Source organism: Manis pentadactyla, chromosome 14 (assembly GCF_030020395.1).
Source record: "Manis pentadactyla isolate mManPen7 chromosome 14, mManPen7.hap1, whole genome shotgun sequence".
NCBI lineage: Eukaryota > Metazoa > Chordata > Mammalia > Pholidota > Manidae > Manis > Manis pentadactyla.
In genome coordinates this window covers 68,640,918-68,665,356 of record NC_080032.1, presented here as the reverse complement: position 1 = coordinate 68,665,356, position 24,439 = coordinate 68,640,918, and the positions used below count along the sequence as shown (strand labels likewise).

The 24,439-nt window shown below is 39.5% G+C and overlaps 1 protein-coding gene across 1 annotated transcript; it reads left to right on the top strand.

Annotated features, from left to right (window-relative positions):
* Positions 1-1,024: 1,024 nt before the first annotated feature.
* LOC118934928 (killer cell lectin-like receptor subfamily F member 1) lies at positions 1,025-14,527 on the top strand. Its single transcript, XM_057491541.1, is given in 8 exon segments — positions 1,025-1,097; positions 4,813-4,923; positions 5,617-5,772; positions 6,214-6,353; positions 6,739-6,851; positions 8,831-8,861; positions 10,005-10,006; positions 14,452-14,527. Coding segments are annotated over 8 exon segments (702 nt in total).
* The last annotated feature ends 9,912 nt before the right edge of the window (positions 14,528-24,439 follow it).

Below are 24,439 nucleotides of genomic sequence, written 5' to 3'. Positions count from 1 at the left end.
CTGTGCTTCCTTCAGGGGCACGTGCTCTGGTCTGCAGTCTGTCCTCAGTCTTCTGCCTCACTCGGGACGTCTCATGGCTGAAGGCTTTGAGTTTCCATTCTAGATTTGCTACAGTTGCCAGAGATTTGGGATTTATTTACCAACTTTTTTAACTACTTCATCTCAACTTATGAAATTAGCATGTCCAGAATTGTATTACTCTTCTTAGTGTGGGTTCAGTGGAACTTTTGAGAATGATAGGGAAGTTCCCAAACTGAATTTTAAAGATGGTTGCACACCTCTCTCTCTATATGCTAAAATTCAGTCATACCCTTGCAATGGGTGAATTTCATGGTATGTAAATTAGCTTTCACTAAAGCTAAGAGAAAAAGAAATCTCAACTGTCTTCCCAGCATCATGAATGATATCGTTCTTAAATTAGTCCCGGATTGTTTTTTGTTTGTTTGTTTGTTTTTTGGTATTTAGGATGTCTTTAGAATGCTCAAAATTGCCAGTATTTTTTTCTTCAAATGATATTACTAAATTATTAGCATGTTTTGGAATCAATGTAGTTGTTTTAGGATCAGGAAATAATTTAATTCTTAGGTAACTGCAAGCTATTATATAAAATCAAATATCAATATATTAGGGTGTGTAATTGAAAGGTCACGTATTTAGGCTAAACCAAAAGGCAGCTGTATATCATTGAGCTCAATTCTTTTAGAGGAATACAATTTCCATTCCCCTGACTTATACAAACTTGTCAAGAAAAAGCTTTAAGAGAACCAAATATGATACTAAATTCAATATATGGTGGACATTTGAGAAATTAGGTGTTATCGAGGTCATGGGAAATGAATTTAAAAACAAAAAAAACGTTTCCTGTGAGGTTTTCACCAATAGATGAAACCGTGAACCCTTGTGTGTCCCTGAGCAGACAATTTGGGGACAATCCTATCAACAGTCTTATTATTCTTTTCTTATTACATATACTTTAAAGAATGAAACATATACATATGCAAACACACATTCACTCACACTGAAGATGCAAGATGAAGAAAGATATATGACACTGAACATAGAGTTGAGGAAAAGGATTTCCATCCAAACATCCCAACTTAAAAGGTATGGAATTCAGTTTTTTTCCCAATTAATCCAATTGATATGGACTAATATGGGTATGGATTTAATATGGGCTAATATTAATATGGATAATAATGTGAATGGTAGCTTCCCATGTTCTGCTTTTTTCTGTTCTTGGATAGTTTTATTTTGTGCTTTCCTCTCTCTGTCTTTGTCTCTCTCTAGCCTGTCTGTATCTGTCTCTGTCTCGCATTTATCAAAGTGGGACTAACAGTTATTTCTTTTAAAATAATATTTTGTCTCATAATTCATCAAAAATATTCTCAGGAAATACATGCATTCTATTGAAAGTAGTGATTTAAAAAATGAATATTTTGTGCCAGTCATCCACCTCCATATTATTCATAAAATACAGCATATTTAAATGCCAACTCCTAATTCCCCTAGACAAAAACTTTAAAATATCTTTCTCACTAGGTGAAATAATTTATTTTAGAAAAGAGAAATATTAACTTGAAAGACCACAAAACGCACCAGTTACTCTGTGCGAACATTTTTTCACACTCAGTTGGCAGATGTGACTTGGAAACCAAAATGTGTTTCGTGCAGAGAAGATACTCGGGAAGCCGCAAATAGCAAGTTTAAGTAAATAGCAAAATTAAACTCCTAGTAATTTAGGTGGCATATGCTAATAGTTATCTTTTACTAATGGATCCTTTGCTAATATGTGATAAAGCTTGGGGTGAGAAATGTATGTTATAGTTTAATCTAATTGACAATTTAAGCCTTGTCATTATACACAGGGTTTTACTTAACTTTGTGATGAAATATTTGTATCCCTGTTCTCCTATTTTGGTGCTCATGATAATAAAAAATTACATTTTTGCCATATATACAAAGTTTCAGAATCATTATAGAAATAAATAGTATTACTAATAATACATGTTATTATATGTATTCCATTGGCCTTGCACAAATTGTTTTAAAATCACTTGAAATAATTCCTCTCTCTGTGGTTATGCCATTAGCTAATGCCCAGTTAGGGATCTTTAATTAATTTTTCCTTGTTATTTTTAGAGATACCTTTTCTCCGTCTTGGCTAAACTTATCTTATTCATATGTGTAAGCGTACATATTATGCAATTATATATTATACATCTTATACAATATAATTATAGTTATTTTACAATTATTTAAAGTATTTATATATTTTTTAAGTCAAACTTATACTATAGCAAGGTACTTCCAGAGATTTCCACATCCTGTAAATCCGGCTCCCATCCTATATTTTTGCTGTGATTTTTATTATCTCTTTGCTTCTGCCAACTCTGGACTTAGTTTGATCTTCTTTTTTCTAGTCCCTTGACATGTAAAGTTAGGTTGTTTATCTGAATCTTCCTTCTTATATTAATGTAGGTAATCATGACTATAAAATTCCTTCCTATAAAGGAATTTCCTGCATCCTGTAAGTTTGGGTATGCTGTGTTTCCATGTTTGTTCAAGATTTAAAAAAAAAATTTACCCACTTTGATTTCTTCTTTGATCCATCAGCTGTTCAGGAATATGTGGTTTAATCTGACGTATTTGTGAATTTTCTGCTTTTCCCACTGTCTTGATTTCAGGTTTCGTACCATTGTGGCTGGGGAAAAGCTTGGTATTATTTAAATCTTCTTAAATTTACTGAGACTAGTTTTATGTCCTAACATGTGCTCTATCTTGGAGAACATTCCATGTGCATTTGGGAAGAATGTATATTTTGCTGGGGTTGGATGGGATGCTGTGATTGCTTGTTAGGTCTGTTCAGTCTAGTATAGTTCAAGACCAAAGTTTTCCTATTGATTTTCTGTTTGGATGATGTATCCATTGTTGAATGTGGGGTACGGAAGCCCCCTGCTATTATGGCATTGGTTGTCTATGTCTCCCTTCAGATCTTTTAATATTTGCTTAAGGTATTTAGGTGTTTCAGTGTTGTGTACTATATTTATGATTGTTATATCCTCATGATAAGCTAACCCCTTTAGCATTATACGATGACCTTCTCTGTCACTTGCTACAGTTTGACTTACAGTCTGACTTAAAGATTTATGCTTTTATCTGATATGACTGCAGCTACCTCTGCTTTCCTTTAGTTTCCATTTGCATCAAATATCTTTTTCCGTTCCTTCTCTTTGGGCCTGAGTGTGTTCTTAAAGTTGAAGTGAGTTTCTTGTAGGCAGCACGTAGCTGGGTTTTGTTTCTCTTTAATCCATATAGCCACTTTATGCCATTGGAATACTGAACCCATTTTCATTTGGAAAATTCTTCATGATATGTTCTGGTTATTAATAGCATAATGAGTTTCTTTATGGATAGTCATAAGAGTGATTGTTTTCAGTTTTTTAAAAAATATTTTATTTTTTGATGGTAAAGGCTTATGTTTTAACCTTATATATTAAATTATACCTCATCTCTGCAAGAGAGAACACAGTATAATGAAAATGCTATTTTCTCCTTAATTCTGAACCTTAATATGCCTCAAATTCATACTGTGAAGGTCGCCCATGTTGCTTGAGAGAAATAATTGAGTCTGAGATGAATATGAATAGGCTTCCACACGCTTTCTCCTAACATTTTCTGATAATTATTTGCTTGATTTTAAAAAAATGATTAAATGGCATTTTGTTACGTTACTATTGAATTCTTGGAATTTACTAATTACTATTGCTAATAATTAAAAATATTCACAAATAATCTGGGAAATGCAGGGTATTCATTAATTAGATTCTGATAAATCTTATTTTACTATTTTTTTCAATATTATAAGAAAAAAACTGTGTACTAGTTCTCTGAAATAGTTCTGTATGGTTTATTATGCTCCTTTTGCCTGGGTTTGACAACTTAAAATGTCATTTCTCTATTTCCACAGGTTTCAAGGGTATTTGGAATATGAATTTCAGTATTAATAATTCAATTTATTGACCGAACAATAAAATGATCACAGTTATGAGTGATTTCTCATCAATTACTATGATTCATTTGCAAAGGATAACGATATAATCTATATTTTGCATAACAGTCCTCTTTAATGAGATAGAGAAAAATAACAACATATATACTTGAGGTAATGCTTGAGACTATTTACTTTCTGTCTAATGATATCAGTTTATTGATTAGTAACCATCAGTGAGGGCGCACTATTATCTTGAACCTAGCAGCACAAGTATATGAAAACTAAAACTGCCACTCTTAAGTAGTTTACCATCTAATGAGAAGCTGAAGCATCATTATTCCTTGGGTTAGGAAGGATTTTAGGATTTTTTTAAAGATTAAAATAGCGAGTACCAGAAGTTATATTTAGTTTGGATTTATATTACATCCTCAATAAGTGCAGTAAGTCAAATGACTTGTGAATATTATGTTAAAACATAAGATTAATTAGAAATTATTTTTGTGAATACATATGTATAGTACACAATACATGTGTGTATACTTAGGGAATTATTAGGTGTATAGATATAAAAAATTTTTTTCTATTGGTCAGTTATGTCAAGTATTAGCAATTTCTTAAGATTCAATGTACTATACACCATAGCTTCTGACCACCCAGAATATTATCATTGTTAAATAAAATAGGCATTCTTCTATTTATTTAAGGTTTATACTTTTGATTGCCTAATATCCTTTGAAATTCGATGCCAATATTTTATACAATCCTATCATTACAGTGTTGTCACTTTTTGAAAATGTACTTTTCTAAGTTAATTCATGTGATTAATCTCTCAGACTGTTCTGTGATGTTGCACTGGTATAAAATCTTGCTGGGAATATCTGGAACAGTAAGTGCTATTCTGGTTCTGACTTTGATCTCTCTGACTTTGTTAGGTAAGTTAAAAGATCTTAAATAAGAATATGAAAAAATGTTTCCTCTTTTTCTCATGACTCTTCATATTCATTCATTCATTATTATATTAACAAAAACTTAATAAGAAGTTATTATGTATAAAGCAGTAGTATATTATACTCCACAGTAATGTCTTTAACAGCTAGTCAAATTAGATAAGTGTTTTGTCCTCAAGTGGCATATGGTCTCATAGGAGGGAAGTTGAGTATGTGTGTGTGTGGTATGGTGTATTTGGAAACCGTATATTCAGATTTCTTAGATACTTGTGAATAGGTAGAATTACATTATTTTCCTTAAAAATGTTGATATATTTTATCTAAGAATGCATTTAGTTTACTTTTGTTTTATCCAACAAATATTGACTGCTATTATACCCCAAACATTATTGCAAATTCCCAAAATTGGGAACTTTGCCTTACTTTATATCACCAGTTCTCAGGGCAATGGCTGGCACAGAATGGACCCTCAACAAATATTTATTCTATAAATGAATTAATTGTGTAATATTTGAAATTGTCTTTAATTAAATAAACAAGAAAATTAATAAAGAAACTTTCTACTTACTTCTTCAGTTATTTCTTATAATAATAATCAGAATTATTCCAGAGAAATTGTCTTTGAGACTTTGCACAGAGAAGATATTTACCCAATCTTAAAATAATCTTGTTTTCAAGTTTCTCAGGAAGTGTTGCTGAAATATCAAAAAGGAAATGATTTAAATATCACCCAGCATGATGATATTGGAAATCTGAAAATGAACAGTGACACAAGAAGAAATATAAGTAATAAGGATGCAGGTCACTGTGTTTCAAGAGCTACAAATCATGCAGGTATCTTTCAAGTCTTGGCCTATAATAGCTTAAATCTTAAGACTTCCTATGTTTGAAAAATCAGTAGATTAAAAAAGTATAATATGACAAATCTACTTTTCACTCAAAACTTGATTCATATTTAAAAATTTTTTTTGTGGTGGGAGGAGAGCGTTAAGACAGAATGTAACAAATAGGCTTTTTCCTCCACGAATTTAAAATCAAGTCGAGACATATAACTACTGAAAGTTAATTCTGATTATAAGGCAGTATGTAAATAGCTATACTTTTTGTCTCTAGCTATTTATCCTTTTTTGAAATGAAAAATAGATAAAAGCAGTTATCTAGCAAACTATTCATGATGTTAAGCTTAAAATTTCCAATCATACAGAATTTTGGGAAACTGTATATTCTACTTTTTTTTGTAACTTAATTTTCCTTGTTTCCATCATTTCCTTATAGGATTCTGCCCATTAGACTGGATCAAACATAAAGGAAAGTGTTATTGGTTCTCTAAGGAGATGAAAAGTTGGAGTGACAGTTATGGATATTGTTTGGGAAGAAACTCTCATCTACTAATCCTTCAGGACCAATTTGAAATGGTAAGTGGTTTAGTATCACGGTTATGGCATTAGCCTCTTTGCAGTTAAAAGTGACTTTCCTCTTATTTTTTCCTACCCCTCCATTAAATATTATTTATCTTGATTATGAAGTTTTTGGCACCCTGTTAAATTTTGTGCTCAAAGCCAATGTTTTGCTTGACTCATGGTAGTCTAAAAACTTGTATTCAATTTGCAAGTAATATATGTGTGTTTATGTATATGATATAGGAGGTATTATATAATGTGTGTACATAAGGTATGAATTGATCAGTATTGAATCCTTATGCAGAGTCCTGGCTGCACAATAAAATTCTAAAATCTTACTTGGTGTGTCTGAATTATTAAAATATTCTGTTCATCTATTTAATTTTTACTCACTTTTTAGGCTTTTATACAGAGAAACCTAAAACAATGAAACTATGTGTGGATTGGATTTAACTTTACTTCCCTGAGGAAGACATGGACTTGGGTGGATGGTTCTCCATTAAATTCCAAGATGTGAGTCTTTTTTAATTTGCGATCTGATTTGTTGTCTATTTGTAGAACTTATCTTCATAAGGCACCTCCAAGTCTGTAAGAATCAACTCTGAAATAGTTTTTGGTACTAAAATTTGAAAGGATGAAAGTTAATGTTCACTGGAGTAGTGATGGATATTTTGACTTGGTTTTTAAAGTAAAAGGACTTGGAAACAATAAAGGTTGTACATTTGATGTTTAAAGGCTGCTCACACCGTATATGGAAAGGTGGACTCAACCAACGTAGCCTTCTGTTTTCAAAGTGCTCAATGCTTACCCAAACCACCTTTAATAATTAAAAAATAAAAACCTATGTACAATTTTTTGTATTGCATGATTATCATAATATTAATGGTGAAAAAGAAGTACAAGACAGAACAAAATAATCCAAAATTCTTGTAGCAATTGCATGAGATTATTGGAGATTTGAAAAATCTCAACATTTTTGTGTGCTTGTATTAATTTTTTAAAATATTTAATTAGAAACACAAACAGTAAAATCAGTAAATTCACATCTTATCCCTATGTTCGTAGTTGCATAATGATCTCCAAAGATGTTCATATCCTCTTCCCAAATCCTGTGAATACATTACCTTACATGGCAAAAGAGACTTCATGGGTGTAATTCAATTAGCAATCTTGAGATAGGAATATTATGCTGGCTTATCTGGCTGGGCCAAGTCATCACAAGAGTCCTTATAAGAGGGAATAAGTAAGGGAAGTCAGAGAAGGAGGTGTGATGGCAAACACAGAGTCCACGTGATGTGACCCTGGCCCAGGGAATGCAGGGGCCTCTCAAGCTGGAAAACTGATGACTGAACTTTTCCCTAGTGCTCACTGAAGGCACCTCTGCAGACACTTGATTTTGGTCCTGTAAGACCAGTTTTGTGTTTCTAATATCTAGAACTATAAGAAAACAAATCTGTGTTGCTTGAAGCCACTGAGTCTGTGTTAATTTACTATAACAGTGATAAGAAAATAATACAGTATGGTAACCAACTTAATAATACCACTGTTATTTCCCTTTGTTACTACTTCATCAACAAATAGTACTTATTTTTTTCTCACTGCACTAAATCAATCAATCTAAGGGAGTCAACTGAAGACATTATTTGGGTTGGAGAACAAAATTATGGGTGTGTCCTGAGGGTTGAGTCATATCACTGAATGTTACCTGATAGACGACTGTGAAGATGATAACCTCAGTCTTTTTCCTTACGCCACATACACGCAGCACTACCTTTAGGATTGATTTTAACTCTACACCATGCCTAGGGATTTTTGTACAAAATATGTTCAATATAAAATTCAGATATAATCTTGGGCATGGTGTACTTTCTTTTGTGAAAATTCAGTACTTACTTGCCCCCTATTAATTTGGAAGCTTTAATGAACATGGGCATCTTTTCCATGATTCTTTCTTGAACTTTTTCCAATAAATCACTGATGCTGCAGTATTTTATAGCTATCTTTATTATTTTATTTAACATTTGCCTCATGGATAAACAATACAATAAATGCACAATTTATTAAAGGCTTCCATGTGTCAGTTTTCATACTGAGTTCTTTACAAACATCTATAAAATCTCTATAACAATATCATAAGGTAAATATTATTATCACCAATGTACAATTAGAAAGGAGCAGCCAAGAAAGGTTAAGTGAACTGTTCTCTGTGACATCAACTAATTTTCTTAGCTAACAACCACATGGGTCACTAGTACAAGTATATGGACACATACTTATTTTTCACTCTGTCATTTGCAAACAGACTCTCTGGGAAACATGTGCCAATCACAGAGATACTAAGTCACAGAGATATTGTAATGTTTAGTGAATCAACACATTTGAAAAGCCTTGAAATTTGAATTACCTTTTTATTGAGGAGAGTGTTACCTGGAAACACAAATGGATGTCTTCAGCAATAATGAGTATTATTATATTTTTCCTTTCTTCTGCAGATTCTTCATAAAAGGACCAGCTAAAGAAAATGTTGGATTCTCTCAGAGGAAGACGCCGCCCCAAATCACTCACGGAAGGCGTCTCTTGATGCAACAAGCAAGAGGAATTTATTCAGAGGCCAGCTAGCTGGGGTCTATGCGTTAGCCCGACGCAGCGGGTCTCAACGAGAACCCCGAACTCACAAAGCTAGAAGTTTTTATAGCATTTTCAAAGGGGCAGTATTTTCTACAGTCACAATACAGTGTTTTTTTTTCATAGACACATAAATTTTCGGCTGACGCCTCATCCTGGGGGTCTGGTTAGATAAAATCACTTTCGGAATGTTTAGGGTGGTTCTAGCAAGATAAGCTTAACTGATTGAGGTTGGCTAACTAAAGGTCACTACAATTAACACTGGCTGACTAACTTGTTTTTCAAAGGTCAGTAATTTTTCTCTTTCTAGGTTAGAAAATGGTGTTTGAGCCTTTAAGATGGCTGTGCTTATGCTAACTTTTGATTCTTCAGGTTCTACATTTCCCCACTTCTCTTTAAGGGCATTCCAATCATGGAATGTTTGTATCTTCTTGTTGGGTGAGTGAATAATATTGTTGCTTTAACATTAGTACATGAACGGCACTCACTCTTTCTCTAACAACAGTTATCAGCCGATTCAATATGCAGGGTCCTAAAGTGAGGAGCAACACAAGGATGAGTAAGGGCCCAGCCAGAGTGGATATCAAGGTTGTAAACCATGGGGACCTAGTGAACCAAGATTCAAATAGCCCTTGGCCGGCTTCTCATTCTCTCTTTCTCTGGTCTAGCCTCTCCCTAAGCTTTGACATTGAATCTCTTACTATTCCGGAATGGTCTGCATAAAAGCAGCATTCTTCTTTTAAAGCTGCACACAATCCTCCTTCTCTTAGAAACAGCAGATCCAGCCCTCGTCTGTTCTGCAAGACTACTTCAGAGAGGGAAGTCAGAGATTCTTCAAGTTTAGTAATGGATTGCTCTATGGTTTTTAGGTCTTCATCAATAGCTGTCCTTAGTCTCTCATAATGTTGGTTCCCTTGGATAATAGCAGCTGTCCCTGTTCTTACTCCAGCTGCGACTCTTATCTCTAACAACACAGCTAAGGTCAGTGAGACCGGCCCCCTCCTATATCTATGCCTAGGTTCAAATTCAGCTACGAATGAGAGGTCATCATGATACATCAACTTGGGCACTAGCTGAACCATGATACAGAAATCGCGGGAGGAGTTGAAGGCAGAAGTAGAGACACATGGGGTCACTCCAGTGTTACAAGCTCACCACCCTTCGGGAGGAGGGACTAGATACTCATTTTCACCTGAGGAGGTCACAGCTATAGTTTCATTACACAAAGCTTTATGGGTGGGGGGAACTGAACCTAAACATTTTCCTCTTCTAGTTACTTCAGTCAGAGTTAGCTTCTTGTGGCTTCCCCAGCTACAGATCTCGTGATGGGTTGTCCTGTTAAAACTGCCTAACAATCTCAATCTTTCATAATAAGGCGGCCCAGAAGAGAAACACAACCAACAGGATTCAGTAGTGTTAGGGTTGGTGGTATTTAAGACCTGAAAAGCCCCTTCAAGGAGGTTGAGAAGGCGTTGTCCGGTGCCAGGAAAGGAGGTGACTCGGCCAAGAGTGGAGGCGGAGGGAGTGGTGGCAGAGTCTATAGGTGGGGCTAGGGCCTGTTGTTGCTCAGATCCCCAAACAAACGGGGCTGTCCCCTTGGTAAGGGGGTACAGAGGGGCGGCTAAGGAATCATATCTGGGTATCCACAATCTACAAAACCCCGCTGTCTCCAGAAACTCGCGAACCTGGCGTGCTGTAGTGGGGACCGGAATCTGCGTCACAGTCTGCTTCCGGGCTTCAGTAAGCCACCTTTTCCCTTTTCTCAGGGAATATCTCAAATAAATCACTTGTTGTTGGCAGATCTGTGCCTTCTTAGCAGATGCTCTATACTTTAATTTGGCAAGTTCAGTCAAAAGGGCTTTAGTGGCCTCTTGGCAGGTCTCCCGGGTGGGAGCGGCTATCAATAAGTCATCAACATATTGCAGCAAAGTTACCTGTGGGTTTGAAGCTCGGTAGAAAGCCAAGTCCTGATGTAAAGCCTCATCGAAGAGGGTGGGCGAGTTCTTGAATCCTTGTGGCAAACGAGTCCAGGTCAATTGCCCAGTAGTTCCTGTGGTGGGATCTTTCCACTCAAAGGCAAACAGCGGTTGGCTGTTCTGGTGCAAGCGCAGACAAAAGAAAGCATCTTTTAGATCTAAAACTGAATACCAGATGTTTTTTGGGGCCAGGGAGCTTAGTAGGTTATAGGGATTTGGCACGGTGGGGTGAATGTCCTGTGTCCTTTTGTTAACTTCTCTTAAATCTTGTACTGGTCGGTAATTTCCCGTTCCTGCCTTTTTACAGGCAGCAAGGGGGTGTTCCATGGGGATTGACATTTTACTAATATTCCCTGTTCCATAAGCTTCTGGATATGTGGCCTAATTCTATCCCTGGCTTCTTTACTTATTGGATATTGCCTCACAGTCACTGGCAAGGCTGAAGCTTTTAGTTCTATGATTACAGGGGGCTGGTTCTTGGCGAGCCCCATGCCCGCCGTCTCTGCCCAGGCTCCTGGGAATCGGTCGAGCTACTCTTGACTAATTCGGGAGGGCTCTGGTTCTATAAAAAGACAGTATTCGTCTTCCAATCTTATGGTCAGAATACTCAAGTTCAAAGGCTTATTTTCCTGATTAGTCACCAGAGGTTTCTCAGCTTGAAAAGATATTTGGGCTCCTACTTTGGTCAAGATGTCCCTTCCTAACAGGGGCGTAGGGCATTCCGGTATAATGAGGAACGAGTGACTTACTCGTCCTACTCCTAAGTCTACTGCTCTTCGGGTGGTCCATGCATATTGTTTCTGGCCTGTAGCTCCAATCACTCAAGACTTTTTGCCAGAGAGAGGGCCCTTGTCTTTAGTTAATACAGAATGTTGAGCACTGGTGTCTACTAGGAACTCAACGGGTTGCCCCTCCACTTTCAGAGTTACCCTGGGCTCGGGGAGGGGTTCCGAGCCCCGTCCTCCCTAATCTTCGTCTTCCAGCAGAGACAACACCTTTTTTGGAGGCTTCTGCAGTGGCTTTTTAGGGCATTCTTTCACCCAATGTCCTTTCTCTTTGCAGTATGCACATTGATCTTTATCTAAAGGAGGCCGGTTGCCCAGGTGCCCTGCCTTACTAGTTCTACCACTAGAGGGCGGGCATCCCTTACCTTCTACTACTGTGGCCAAGATTTTTGTTAAATTTCTCTCATGCTTCCTATCCCTCTTTTCCTCTTTACTTTCTTTTTCCTTTTCCTTCCTTAATTCTTTCTCTTCCTCAGTCTCTCTCTTATGATAAACTTTCTCAGCTTCTTTCACCAAATCTCTCAACGACAAATCCTGTAAGCCTTCTAGTCTCTGAAGCTTCTTTCTAATATCAGGCGCTGATTGCCCAATAAAGGCAAGAGCCACTGAAGCACTGTGTTCCTTAGAAGTGGGGTCAAAAGGAGTATACCGCCTGAAGGCTTCCATCAGGCGTTCTAAGAACACTGCGGGTGCCTCAGCGGCTCCCTGACTAACCTCTCTTACCTTGGCCAAATTGGTGGGGCGCCTTGCAGCCCCGCGAAGACCTGCCACCAGAGCCTGGCGATAGATGGTTAGTCGCTCCCTACCTTCTGGAGAATTAAAGTCCCAGTTGGGTCTGGTCAGTGGGAACCCCCTTTCTATATCATGAGGGAGTTGCGACAGTCGTCCGTCAGCTCCAGGCACGTTCTTTCGCGCTTCCAGGAGGATCCTTTCTCTTTCTTCCGTGGTGAAGAGTACCTGTAAGAGCTGCTGACAATCATCCCAAGTGGGCTGGTGAGAGAACATCAGGGACTCTATCAGTCTCATTAGTCTCTGCGGTTCCTCTGAAAAAGGGGGGTGGTTAGCTTTCCAATTATATAAATCGGCAGAGGAGAATGGCCAGTATTGCAGAGGTTGGAAAGGCGGGTCTCCTTCCTCCCCGAGAATGGGGGCCCCATAAGATCTGAGGGGAAAAATACCTGATGGGTCCAATGCGGCCCCTCGGCGCCGCCAAGTTCTCTGGGCCGGTCCCGGAGCTGGCCCCGATGCCTCGGTACCAGAGGCTAGAGGCATCGGAGGTGCCGGGGCCAGAGGCACTGGGGCCTCGGCCGCCGGGGCCTCGGGCGCCGGGGCAGAGGCAGGAGGGTAAGGAGGGGGATCATCAACCATGAGCAAGTCTTGAGTGTCAGGGTGTATTTTGGTGGTCTCTTTCCCTTTTCCCTGAGGTTGAGCCTGAGCCAATAAGACTCGAGAGTTCGCTTTCTTTCACACCCAGGGCTTTACCCAGGGCGGTGGATTTTCCACCAATTCTTGCCAGACCACAATGTAGGGCTGCTGATCCGGATGTCCCCGAGTTGAATTCTGGAAAACAACAGCTTTTACTGCAAGCAGAGTGGAGAGGTCAAAAGTCCCCTCCGGGGGCCATCCAATGTTAAAAGTGGGCCTCTCAGAGGTACAGAAAGTCTGCCACAGCCTTTTTTTAACTTCTACCGACAAGTCATGTGCCCTTGCTCTCACTTCTGTCCAATGACCTAACGTCAGGCTAAGGGGGGTCGTCACGGTCTGTCCCAATGCCAGTATAACAATTATTAGACACGTAAAGGACACATAAAACAGAGACACACAGAGATTAAACACACAGCGGCCGCTTATTGTCTTCCTCAGATTTCTGACCAAGAACCAGAAGGAATCAGTGGGCTGATACTCTCGGCGCCCAAAAACCAACCCTATCTCATCCGGTTCACTTTTGCGGAAAAACAGGTGGGAGGCCACCAGGCGTCCCTGGCCCTCCAAACTCCCCGGGGCGTCCCCCAGGGTTGCAGCCTGTGGTGCTCCAAGTATGTCTACCGACCACAGTCGCGACCCCTTATGGGACTGGGACGGCTGCCAGACAGAGGGTACCCTTTTCAGAACTCCGACCGGTTTCACTGAAAAGCAGAACACAGAACACAGACAACTCAAGGCGCCACTAATCTTACCTCTTCCTCCAAGAATGGCTTCGGGAGTGAAGCGGGGTGAGCGCACGATCCCGGACGAGCCCCCAAATGTTGGATTCTCCCAGAGGAAGACGCCGCCCCAAATCACTCACGGAAGGCGTCTCTTGATGCAACAAGCAAGAGGAATTTATTCAGAGGCCAGCTAGCTGGGGTCCATGCGTTAGCCCGACACAGTGGGTCTCAACGAGGACCCTGAACTCACAAAGCCAGAAGTTTTTTTCAAAGGGGCAGTATTTTCTACAGTCACAATACAGTGTTTTTTTTTCATAGACACATAAATTTTCGGCTGACGCCTCATCCTGGGGGTCTGGTTAGATAAAATCACTTTTGGAATGTTTAGGGTGGTTCTAGCAAGATAAGCTTAACTGATTGAGGTTGGCTAACTAAAGGTCACTACAATTAACACTGGCTGACTAACTTGTTTTTCAAAGGTCTAGTAGTTTTTCTCTTTCTAGGTTAGAAAATGGTGTTTGAGCCTTTAAGATGACTGTGCTTATGCTAACTTTTGATTCTTCAGGTTCTACAAAAACAGCTGTGCTTCCACCAAGGAAAACAAAATTTACTCCGAAGCCTGCAGCAGCGTTTTCAGATGGATTTGCCAATATTAGGATTAGAAAAAAATTGGTAGTGAAATAATCAGTGATCAAAGTCTTCTGTTTACTAGTTTTTAATAATAATCTTCAGGAGTAAGAATTCACAACTGCAACTAAACATCCAAATCTCATCTCAGTTTTCCTTCCATCATCTACATTGGTCCTAAGCTCTGAGTAGCCCACACTAAGAAAACCTTCCAATTTTTTATGTGAACCCATGCATCTATATTCAGGATTTTCCTTCATTTTTAAATTTTACAGTAAGTGTGATCAAATTATGTCTGCATTTCTGTATTTTGTGTTTTTATTCATATCCTATGCAAATTTTATGTAGTTTTGAGTTGCGCTATAGTGTGGATTTATATATTTTTTCATTCCTTTATTGATGAGCATTAACTTTGTTTCCAGGTTTTTGCTACTATAAACCATGTTTGCAATAAATATTCTAAATATTTTCTTAAATAGTAGCACTTTCATTTCTATGCTATAAACCTTAAAACTGAAAATTCTGGGTAAAACGTGTTAATATGTTCTTTGTTTGCTTTAGATTGTATACAACTTTTATCTAAATTTAGAAGCTATCACAAATTTCTAAGAAGTATGGTACAGATAAAAGAACTTAACCTTTTTCCTGACCCTCTCAAGAATTAGCTGCCAAATTGATGCATTTCATTATAAAATTTCAGGTATCACTCCCACACAAGACAGTTGCCTAATTAATCTCAGTACAATCATCCAAATCAACAAATTAACATTGATGCAATAATACCATCTAATTCTCAGGCTCCCTTAAAAGTTGCCCATTTTCAAAATAAAGTTCTTTAGAGAAAAATAACTATCTTCTGCATTTAATACTATGTCTCTCTAGTTTTCTTCCATCTGGAAGAGCTCCTTAGCCTTCATTAACATTTGTGACCTTGACACTTTTGAATACTACAAGATGGTTATTCTGTAAAATGGTCTTCAGTTTGAGTGTGTCTGACTATTTCTCGTGGTTAGCTCAGGTTAGGCCTCCTTAGCAGGAACAGCAGAGAAGATGGAGTATATGTTCGTCTCACCGCAACCTTTCAGAGTGGGACACACTTCTATTTCTTCCATTATTGGTGATAATCACTTTGTTCACATGATTAATGTAGTGTCTACCAGGCTTCACTGTAAAGTTACGCTTTTTCTTTTGTAATTAATAATAAATTAATAAAATTAATAATTTAATAAATAACTTGGGGGGGGAGTGCGGCCTTGACAATGACTAGATGGCTTTGATATTCCCTTCAGTTTGAACAAGTTTCTTTCTTCCTGACCATGTATCCCTGACCTCCCCTTTGTTAGAGCATTTACTTTAGAAAACTTACGGTAGGAAATTCTTTCTCTGCCCCTTTGTGATGTAAATCACTTAAAAAGCCTTTTAAAGATTTTATAGCCTAGAGATAATCTTTCTCAAGGACCTGGCAGCCATCTCTTTGAAATGTAATCATCAAGAAAAAATAGCACCTCTATTTCTCATTTTTTATGGGAGGACAGGAGCCTGACCAGTGAGTACTTACTCCAAGTTGTAAAACCACCTCTTATAATAAAGATCTGAAAAGTTCAAATTTCCTTTGGTTAAACTACTTAGCAAATATAGATGGTGTATGATGTTCCCCTCTCCTCAGTTTTGAAAGACCCTACTGCCCTCTGTTTCAGCAGATTTTAGTTCAGACTGAGCCCTGGTGCATCTCCCCTTTGCAAGAGCCTTGAATAGTCTGCCTTTCCTGTGTGACATTGTCTGCTGCAATTTTTTGCTTTGACAGCAGGTACTTTAAAATTCTGTAAATATCTCATTCATCATCAAAATTTCAATTTACTCAGTATTGTGGGCTCCCATTTTCACATTTTGTTCAGTGGGTTATAGTCTCCTATTCTGATGGTCAAATTTTTCCCAACCTAGTTATTGTTAGGGTTCGGGACTCCGGGGCTTCTCTAGAGAACAAGCCACGCAGGCACAGAGATGTAAATCTAAGCAAAGTCTTTATTCAGCCAGCTAGCTGGGGTCGACAGCACCTCCCCTGACACGCAGGTCGAGTCCGAGCTGTTGACCCCCAAGCAACTTTAGGTATAGATTATATAGGATTTCCACAGCCATTACACCAACGCTTAAACATTACTACAACTAATGAAGTTAAAACACACCCCATGCTTTAACCAATAAAGTTGAAACAGGGACTTGCTGCTTGTCTGACCTTCGCACAAGCATCCCTTAACGTCTTGTCACGAGTTTCGTCCCCACGAGTTTCATCCCCCTTAGGGTATGGAAACTGGGTGGCTCTCGCTCTAGGGTGTTTCTTGCATTCCTTTACATCCTCCCCTTTTCTTGACTAAACTGAGGAATTTTCTACAGCGGCATCTAGAGCCTGATACTTTTGATGAAGGACTAAAAGTTGGACAGTGTCAATCTTTTTTCGCAGAAACTTAACAAGCTTGTTAACTATGCATGGGCCAATCGTAAGCAGCAACAGCAGGATGACCAGTGGCCCTGCAATGGCCGAGAGGAGGGTAGCGAACTAAGGTTTGTATTTGAACTAAGACTGAAACTATTTTTCGCTACTTTCATGTTTTCTACGTCTCTTCTCTAGATCTTTCTTCAGTTTAGCCAGGGAGTCTCTTACTGCACTTGTTTTGTCTACATAGAAACAACATTCTTCTTTTAAGGCTGCGCACAGCCCACTTTCTCTTAAGAACAGGAGGTCTAGGCCTCTTCAGTTCTGTAGAACTACTTCCGACAAGGAAGTGAGGGATTGCTTCAGGTCTGACATTGTCTGTCGGAGTTGTTCTAGGTCTCTATCAATTGCCAGCTTTAGGGCTGTAAGCCTCTGTTCCCGAGTTACAAGGACTGCGACCCCAGCGCCTGCCTTTGCTATCTTTAGGGAGAAGAGGGCCCCAATTGTCAGGGCAGTAATAGGCTCCCTCTTTCTCCGGTGGGGACTCGGCACTTTTTCTCAAAAAGAAAGGAGGGATTCATGAGAACGATATATTAGGCGAGGTAGAATGGCTACGAGCACACAAAACTCACTGCTAGCATTGAACACAAGGGTGGATAGGGCCGGGGTGAGGCCTGCCTTTGAACAGAGCCACTAACCTGAGGAGGGTATAACTTACTTTCCTGGCTCCCACGCGGTGTTATTATAGGAGGAGCATAACTGACTCTGGGCCATAGGGACTGTGCCCACACATGTACCAGCGATTGAGACCTGAGCGATCGTAAGTCCCCTCGGTCCCCTGTCCCAAGGAGTGGGATAGGAGTCGTTGATGGTGTAGGAGCCATTTATCTCCACTGCCTCATAGAAGCGAGGTGAACCTGGGTAGCATAACCAACAGGGATTAGTGAAGGAGGGAGTGGGATGGTTTAGAGTTTCTGCTACTGCCTGCACTATCTCTCACAAGGGGTTATCTAACCCGGACGGACTTAAACCTGGTCTTCCTGCAGGTTCTGGAATCAGCTTCACAGATGTGGTTCTTTTGAAAGTTTATATTAAGGCGTTTATTAGCAGGATCTCTTTCATCTTTGGCTTAGGTGTAGTTTTAGAGGATTCGCAGGATACTGCTGCACCTTTTACTCCTCTTCGAGGGCTCCTGGATCCTTATGAGGCAGGACTTTCTGAACGTGGGTGTGATGCACCCAGGGAGCGATACCATCTACCTTGAGGGCAGTGGGGGTGGTAAACAATACAACATAAGGTCTTTTCTACCTGTCCTCACTCGCTGTCTCTTGACCCACACTATGTCTCCTGGGACTATGCCATGTTCTGGGCTCGGAATCTTCTTGCCCTCATAATATGTTCTAATCAGGGGCCAGATTTCTTGTTGCATTTTAGCGAGAGCTTGCAACACATTCAGGTAGTCAGGGGCCGGGTCCCCTGCTCTGGAAAGCTGTACTCGCTGAGTTATGGGTGGAGGAGCCCCATACATTATCTCAAATGGAGTTAAACTATGTACATAGGGGGAGTTTCGAGCATGGAAGATGGCTAAGGGAAGGAGGGTCACCCAGTCCCTGCTAGTCTCTAATACTAATTTAGAAAGGGTCTCTTTCAAGGTCTGATTCATTCTCTCTACTTGCCCAGATCTTTGTGGGTTATAAGCACAATGTAACTTCTAATCTACTCCCAAAGCTTGGGCCAGTCCCTGCAGGATCTTGCTAATGAAAGCCGGGCCGTTATCTGAATTTATGGCTTCAGGGACTCCATATCGGGGGATAATTTCTTCAATTAATCTTTTTGCTACTACCTGGCTTGTCTTATGCTTGGTTGGAAAAGCTTCTACCTACCCTGAGAAGGTGTCTACTATAACTAGCAAATTCTTGTACCTATACTTCCCTGGTTTTACTTCGGTGAAGCCTATTTCTCAATTCCTCTCTGGAGCCCTCCCCCTTTCTCGAGTACCTGTCAGGTGGGGCCATCTTGGGGCTGGTTTCAGCATTGCACAGCTGCTGCATTCTCTCGTGATCTGACGAGCTGCTTCATTCTGGTGGGGAAACACCAACTGCGCAGAGTGGAAAAGGCTGAGCAGTTTTTTCCAGCCTAGATGGGTGGACTTATGCAGATTAGCAAGCATGTACTGTTCTAATGCTTCTGGCAGGATCAATCTACCTTCTTGGTCCCTACTCTAATTTCTCTCCTCTAACACTTTACTCGAGACTTGTTTCCTAATCTACTCAAGATCCTGAGGGGAATACTCAGGTTTGGGTGGCAAGACGGGCAGTTCAGGTATGGGTACCTCGAGGGCTGCAAGTACAAGGGAGTCCAAGAGGGCCGCCATCTTAGCTTCTGCATCAGCATGTTTGTTGCCGATGGCCTCAGGCATCTTCTTTGATTGGTGGCCGGGTACATGTATAACTGCTACTGCCTTCGGTTTTTTGATAGCAGCCAGTAATCTTTGGACTTCTTGTAGATTCTTCAGCTCTTTTCTTTCTGTGGAGCGGAACTTTCTTTCTTGGTAAATGGCACTGTGAACATGGACAGTGCCAAAGACATATCTGCTATCTGTGTAGATGTTGGCCCGCTTGCCTTCTGCTCTCTCCAGGGCTTCAGCAAGAGCAATAAGTTCTGCCTTCTGTGCTGAGGTGCCAGGGGGCAGGGCTGCGCTCTAGACTACTTTTCTTTCGTGGGTCACCACCGTGGCCCCTGCTCTCCTGACTCTTTCTTGCACAAAGCTGCTCTCATCTGTGTACTAATTTAGCTCACAGTTTGGTAATGTTGTGTCTTTCAAGTCTGCTCGCATCTGGATAATTCCGGAGAGGATGTCTCTACAGTCATGGATGGGGGTCGACAGGTCTGGGTCCGGCAGAAGGGTGGAGGATTTAAGGTCACAGGGTCGGAGAAGGCAATTCATGGAGAATCTAGTAGGAGCCGTTGGTAGTGGGTGAGTCTTGTATTCGTCATCTATTTTCCTGGAGGATGCCTGAGGATCCTTTCCACAGTATGTGGGGCTGTTACTCCCAAGTTCTGGCCAAAAGTGAGCTTGTATGCCTCTTTTACCAGTAGAGCAATGGCTGCAAAGATACGCAGACAAGGTGGCTATCCGGAGGCTATGGGGTCTAGTTGCTTGGACAAATAGGCCACAGGTCTTTTCCATGGGCTTAGCTGCTGAGCTAAGACACTTATTTTTTTTTTTTTTTGATAATTATTTTTTTTTTAAGGGTAGTTGACACACAGTATTACATTACATTAGTTTCAAGTGTAGAATACAGTGATAAAACATTTATATACATAATTCTAGGTTCCAGCTATCACCCTACAAAGCTGTTACAATATCTTGACTATATTCCTTATGCTATACATTACATCCCGGTTACTTATTTATTTTACCATTGGAAGTCTGTCATTTTTTTTTTTTTTTTTTTTTTTTGTGAGGGCATCTCTCATATTTATTGATCAAATGGTTGTTAACAACAATAAAATTCTGCATAGCGGAGTCAATGCTCAATGCACAATCATTAATCCACCCCAAGCCTAATTTTCGTCAGTCTCCAATCTTCTGAGGCATAACAAACAAGTTCTTACATGGAGAACAAATTCTTACATAATGAATAAGTTACATAGTGAACAGTACAAGGGCAGTCATCACAGAAACTTTCGGTTTTGCTCATGCATTATGAACTCTAAACAGTCAGTTCCAATATGAATACTCATTTGGTTTTTATACTTGATTTATATGTGGATACCACATTTCTCTCTTTATTATTATTATTTTTAATAAAATGCTGAAGTGGTAGGTAGATACAAGATAAAGGTAGAAAACATAGTTTAGTGTTGTAAGAGAGCAAATGTAGATGATCAGGTGTGTGCCTGTAGACTATGTGTTAATCCAAGCTAGACAAGGGCAATAAAACATCCACGTATGCAGAAGATTTCTCTCAGAATGGGGGGGTGAGGCTCTAAGCCTCACCTCTGTTGATCCCCAATTTCTCACCTGATGACCCCCCTGCGACTGTGCCTGTCTTAGGTTGTTCCTCCCTTGAGGAATCTTACCCGTCTCTGGCTAACCAGTCATCTTCCGGGGCCATACAGGGAAATGTAGAGTTGGTAAGTGAGAGAGAAGCCTTATTGTTTGAAATGGTTAGCTTTTTATTTCTTTGCATATTTATGCCCTGTAGCTTCTATGCCCAGCATTTGTCTTGAGGTATCTTTACCACTTGGAAGAATTATGATACTCGTTAAATTTGATATGAGGCACTAATTCTACGAGAGGGTTGTAATTAGGAAGGAAGAAGAAAAGCTATAGAAGTAGCAGGCGGAAGAAAACATGGGAAGATTGATTATTTCTTTGACATATCTTTTTGTAGAGTAACTTCAGCATGTATAGGTTTTAAGCTACTACTTAAATTGCGCACACACATTAACATAATAGGAGTATAGTTACATAACCAAAGCATATCTGTAATTACCAGTCATCTCCAGTGAAACCAAGAAAACCAGTTAGGCACCTTAGGCATTTGTGAAAACTTATCTATGATATGGTGGCTATTGTCCAACTGACCTTGAACAGTCTGAGAGAAATCAGACAAATTAAAACAACCCATTCCTGGGGAATGTTCACATCCCTTATGTTCTTTTAACAGTAAATAGTCTGTAGTTGTAAGATTTTGGAGCGCTACAATTTACATTTCTCCTAATTCTTGGTTGAGTTCCAAAAGTATAAATCCAGCCAAATTTGTTATTTTACTGTATGCACAGGCCAGCTTAGATATCTCCTTCCTCATTCCCATGGCAAGTCCAGGAGCTAGGGGGATGAATGCATCTACAGCTGTAGCAGTGTGTGGATCTTTGTTGGGGTTTCTTGATGATTATCTTCTGGCATGAGTCTTCCAGAGAGTGCTGATGTTGGAAGTTCTCTTTCATATCGTATCTTAGTTCATTTTTGGGGTAGCCTAATTAGGCTTTGATCTTCTGTATAAATGCAAACAGACCCTTTGCCTACACTTGTATATGCCCTTTATACCCTTGTGTAGAACTCATTGGAGGTTACCACACAGGAATTGTCCTTTTTTTTGTTTTGTTTTGTTTTTGGTAGCACTAATCTACACTTACATGAAGAATATTATGTTTACTAGGCTCTCCCCTATATCAGGTCTCCCCTATAAACCCCTTTACAGTCACTGTCCATCAGCAGAGCAAAATGTTGTAGAATCATTACTTGCCTTCTATGTGTTGTACAGCCCTCCCTTTTCTCCTACCCCCCCATGCATGCTAATCTTAATGACCCCCTACTTCTCCCCCCCCTTATCCCTCCCTACCCACCCATCCTCCCCAGTCCCTTTCCCTTTGGTACCTGTTAGTCCATTCTTGAGTTCTGTGATTCTGGTGCTGTTTTGTTCCTTCAGTTTTTCCTTTGTTCTTATATTCCACAGATAAGTGAAATAATTTGGTATTTCTCTTTCTCCGCTTGGCTTGTTTCACTGAGCATAATACCCTCCAGCTCCATCCATGTTGCTGCAAATGGTTGGATTTGCACTTTTCTTATGGCTGAGTAGTATTCCATTGTGTATATGGACCACATCTTCTTTATCCATTCATCTATCGATGGACATTTAGGTTGCTTCCAATTCTTGGCTATTGTAAATAGTGCTGCAATAAACATAGGGGTGCACTGATCTTTCTCATACTTGATTGCTGCGTTCTTAGGGTAAATTCCTAGGAGTGCAATTCCTGGGTCAAATGGTAAGTCTATTTTGAGCATTTTGATCAACCTCCACACTGCTTTCCACAATGGTTGAACTAGTTTACATTCCCACCAGCAGTGTAGGAGGGTTCTCCTTTCTCCACAGCCTAGCCAACATTTGTTGTTGTTTGTCTTTTGGATGGCAGCCATCCTTACTGGTGTGAGGTGATACCTCATTGTAGTTTTAATTTGCATTTCTCTGATAATTAGCGATGTGGAGCATCTTTTCATGTGTCTGTTGGCCATCTGTATTTCTTTTTTGGAGAACTGTCTGTTCAGTTCCTCTGCCCATTTTTTAATTGGGTTATTTGTTTTTTGTTTGTTGAGGCATGTGAGCTCTTTATATATTCTGGACGTCAAGCCTTTATCGGATGTGTCATTTTCAAATATATTCTCCCATACTGTAGGGATCCTTTTTGTTCTATTGATGGTGTCTTTTGCTGTACAGAAGCTTTTCAGCTTAATATAGTCCCACTTACTCATTTTTGCTGTTGTTTTCCTTGCCCGGGGAGATATGCTCAAGAAGAGGTCACTCATGTTTATGTCTAAGAGGTTTTTGCCTATGTTTTCTTCCAAGAGTTTAATGGTTTCATGGCTTACATTCAGGTCTTTGATCCATTTTGAGTTTACTTTTGTATATGGGGTTAGACAATGGTCCAGTTTCATTCTCCTACATGTAGCTGTCCAGTTTTGCCAGCACCACCTGTTGAAGAGACTGTCATTTCGCCATTGTATGTCCATGGCTCCTTTATCAAATATTAATTGACCATATATGTCTAGGTTAATGTCTGGATTCTGTAGTCTGTTCCATTGGTCTGTGGCTCTGCTCTTGTGCCAGTACCAAAGTGTCTTGATTACTATGGTTTTATAGTAGAGCTTGAAGTTGGGGAGTGAGATCCCCCCTACTTTATTCTTCTTTCTCAGGATTGCTTTGGCTATTTGGGGTCTTTGGTGTTTCCATATGAATTTTTGAATTATTTGTTCCAGTTCATTGAAGAATGTTGCTGGTAGTTTCATAGGGATTGCATCAAATCTGTATATTGCTTTGGGCAGGATGGCCATTTTGATGATATTAATTCTTCCTAGCCATGAGCATGGGATGAGTTTCCATCTGTTAGTGTCCCCTTTAATTTCTCTTAAGAGTGACTTGTAGTTTTCAGAGTATGTCTTTCACTTCTTTGGTTAGGTTTATTCCTAGGTATTTTATTTTTTTTGATGCAATTGTGAATGGAGTTGTTTTCCTGATTTCTCTTTCTGTTGGTTCATTGTTACTGTATAGGAAAGCTACAGATTTCTGTGTGTTGATTTTGTATCCTGCAACTTTGCTGTATTCCAATATCAGTTCTAGTAGTTTTCGGGTGGAGTCTTTAGGGATTTTTATATACAGTATCATGTCATCTGCAAATACTGAAAGTTTAACTTCTTCTTTACCAATCTGGATTCCTTGTATTTCTTTGTTTTGTCTGATTGCCGTGGCTAGGACCTCCAGTACTATGTTAAATAACAGTGAGGAGAGTGGGCATCCCTGTCTAGTTCCCGATCTCAGAGGAAATGCTTTCAGCTTCTCGCTGTTCAATATAATGTTGGCTGTCGGTTTATCACAGATGGACTTTATTATGTTGAGGTACTTGCCCTCTATTCCCATTTTGCTGAGATTTTTTATCATGAATGGATGTTGAACTTTGTCAAATGATTTTTCAGCATCTATGGAGATGATCATGTGGTTTTTGTCTT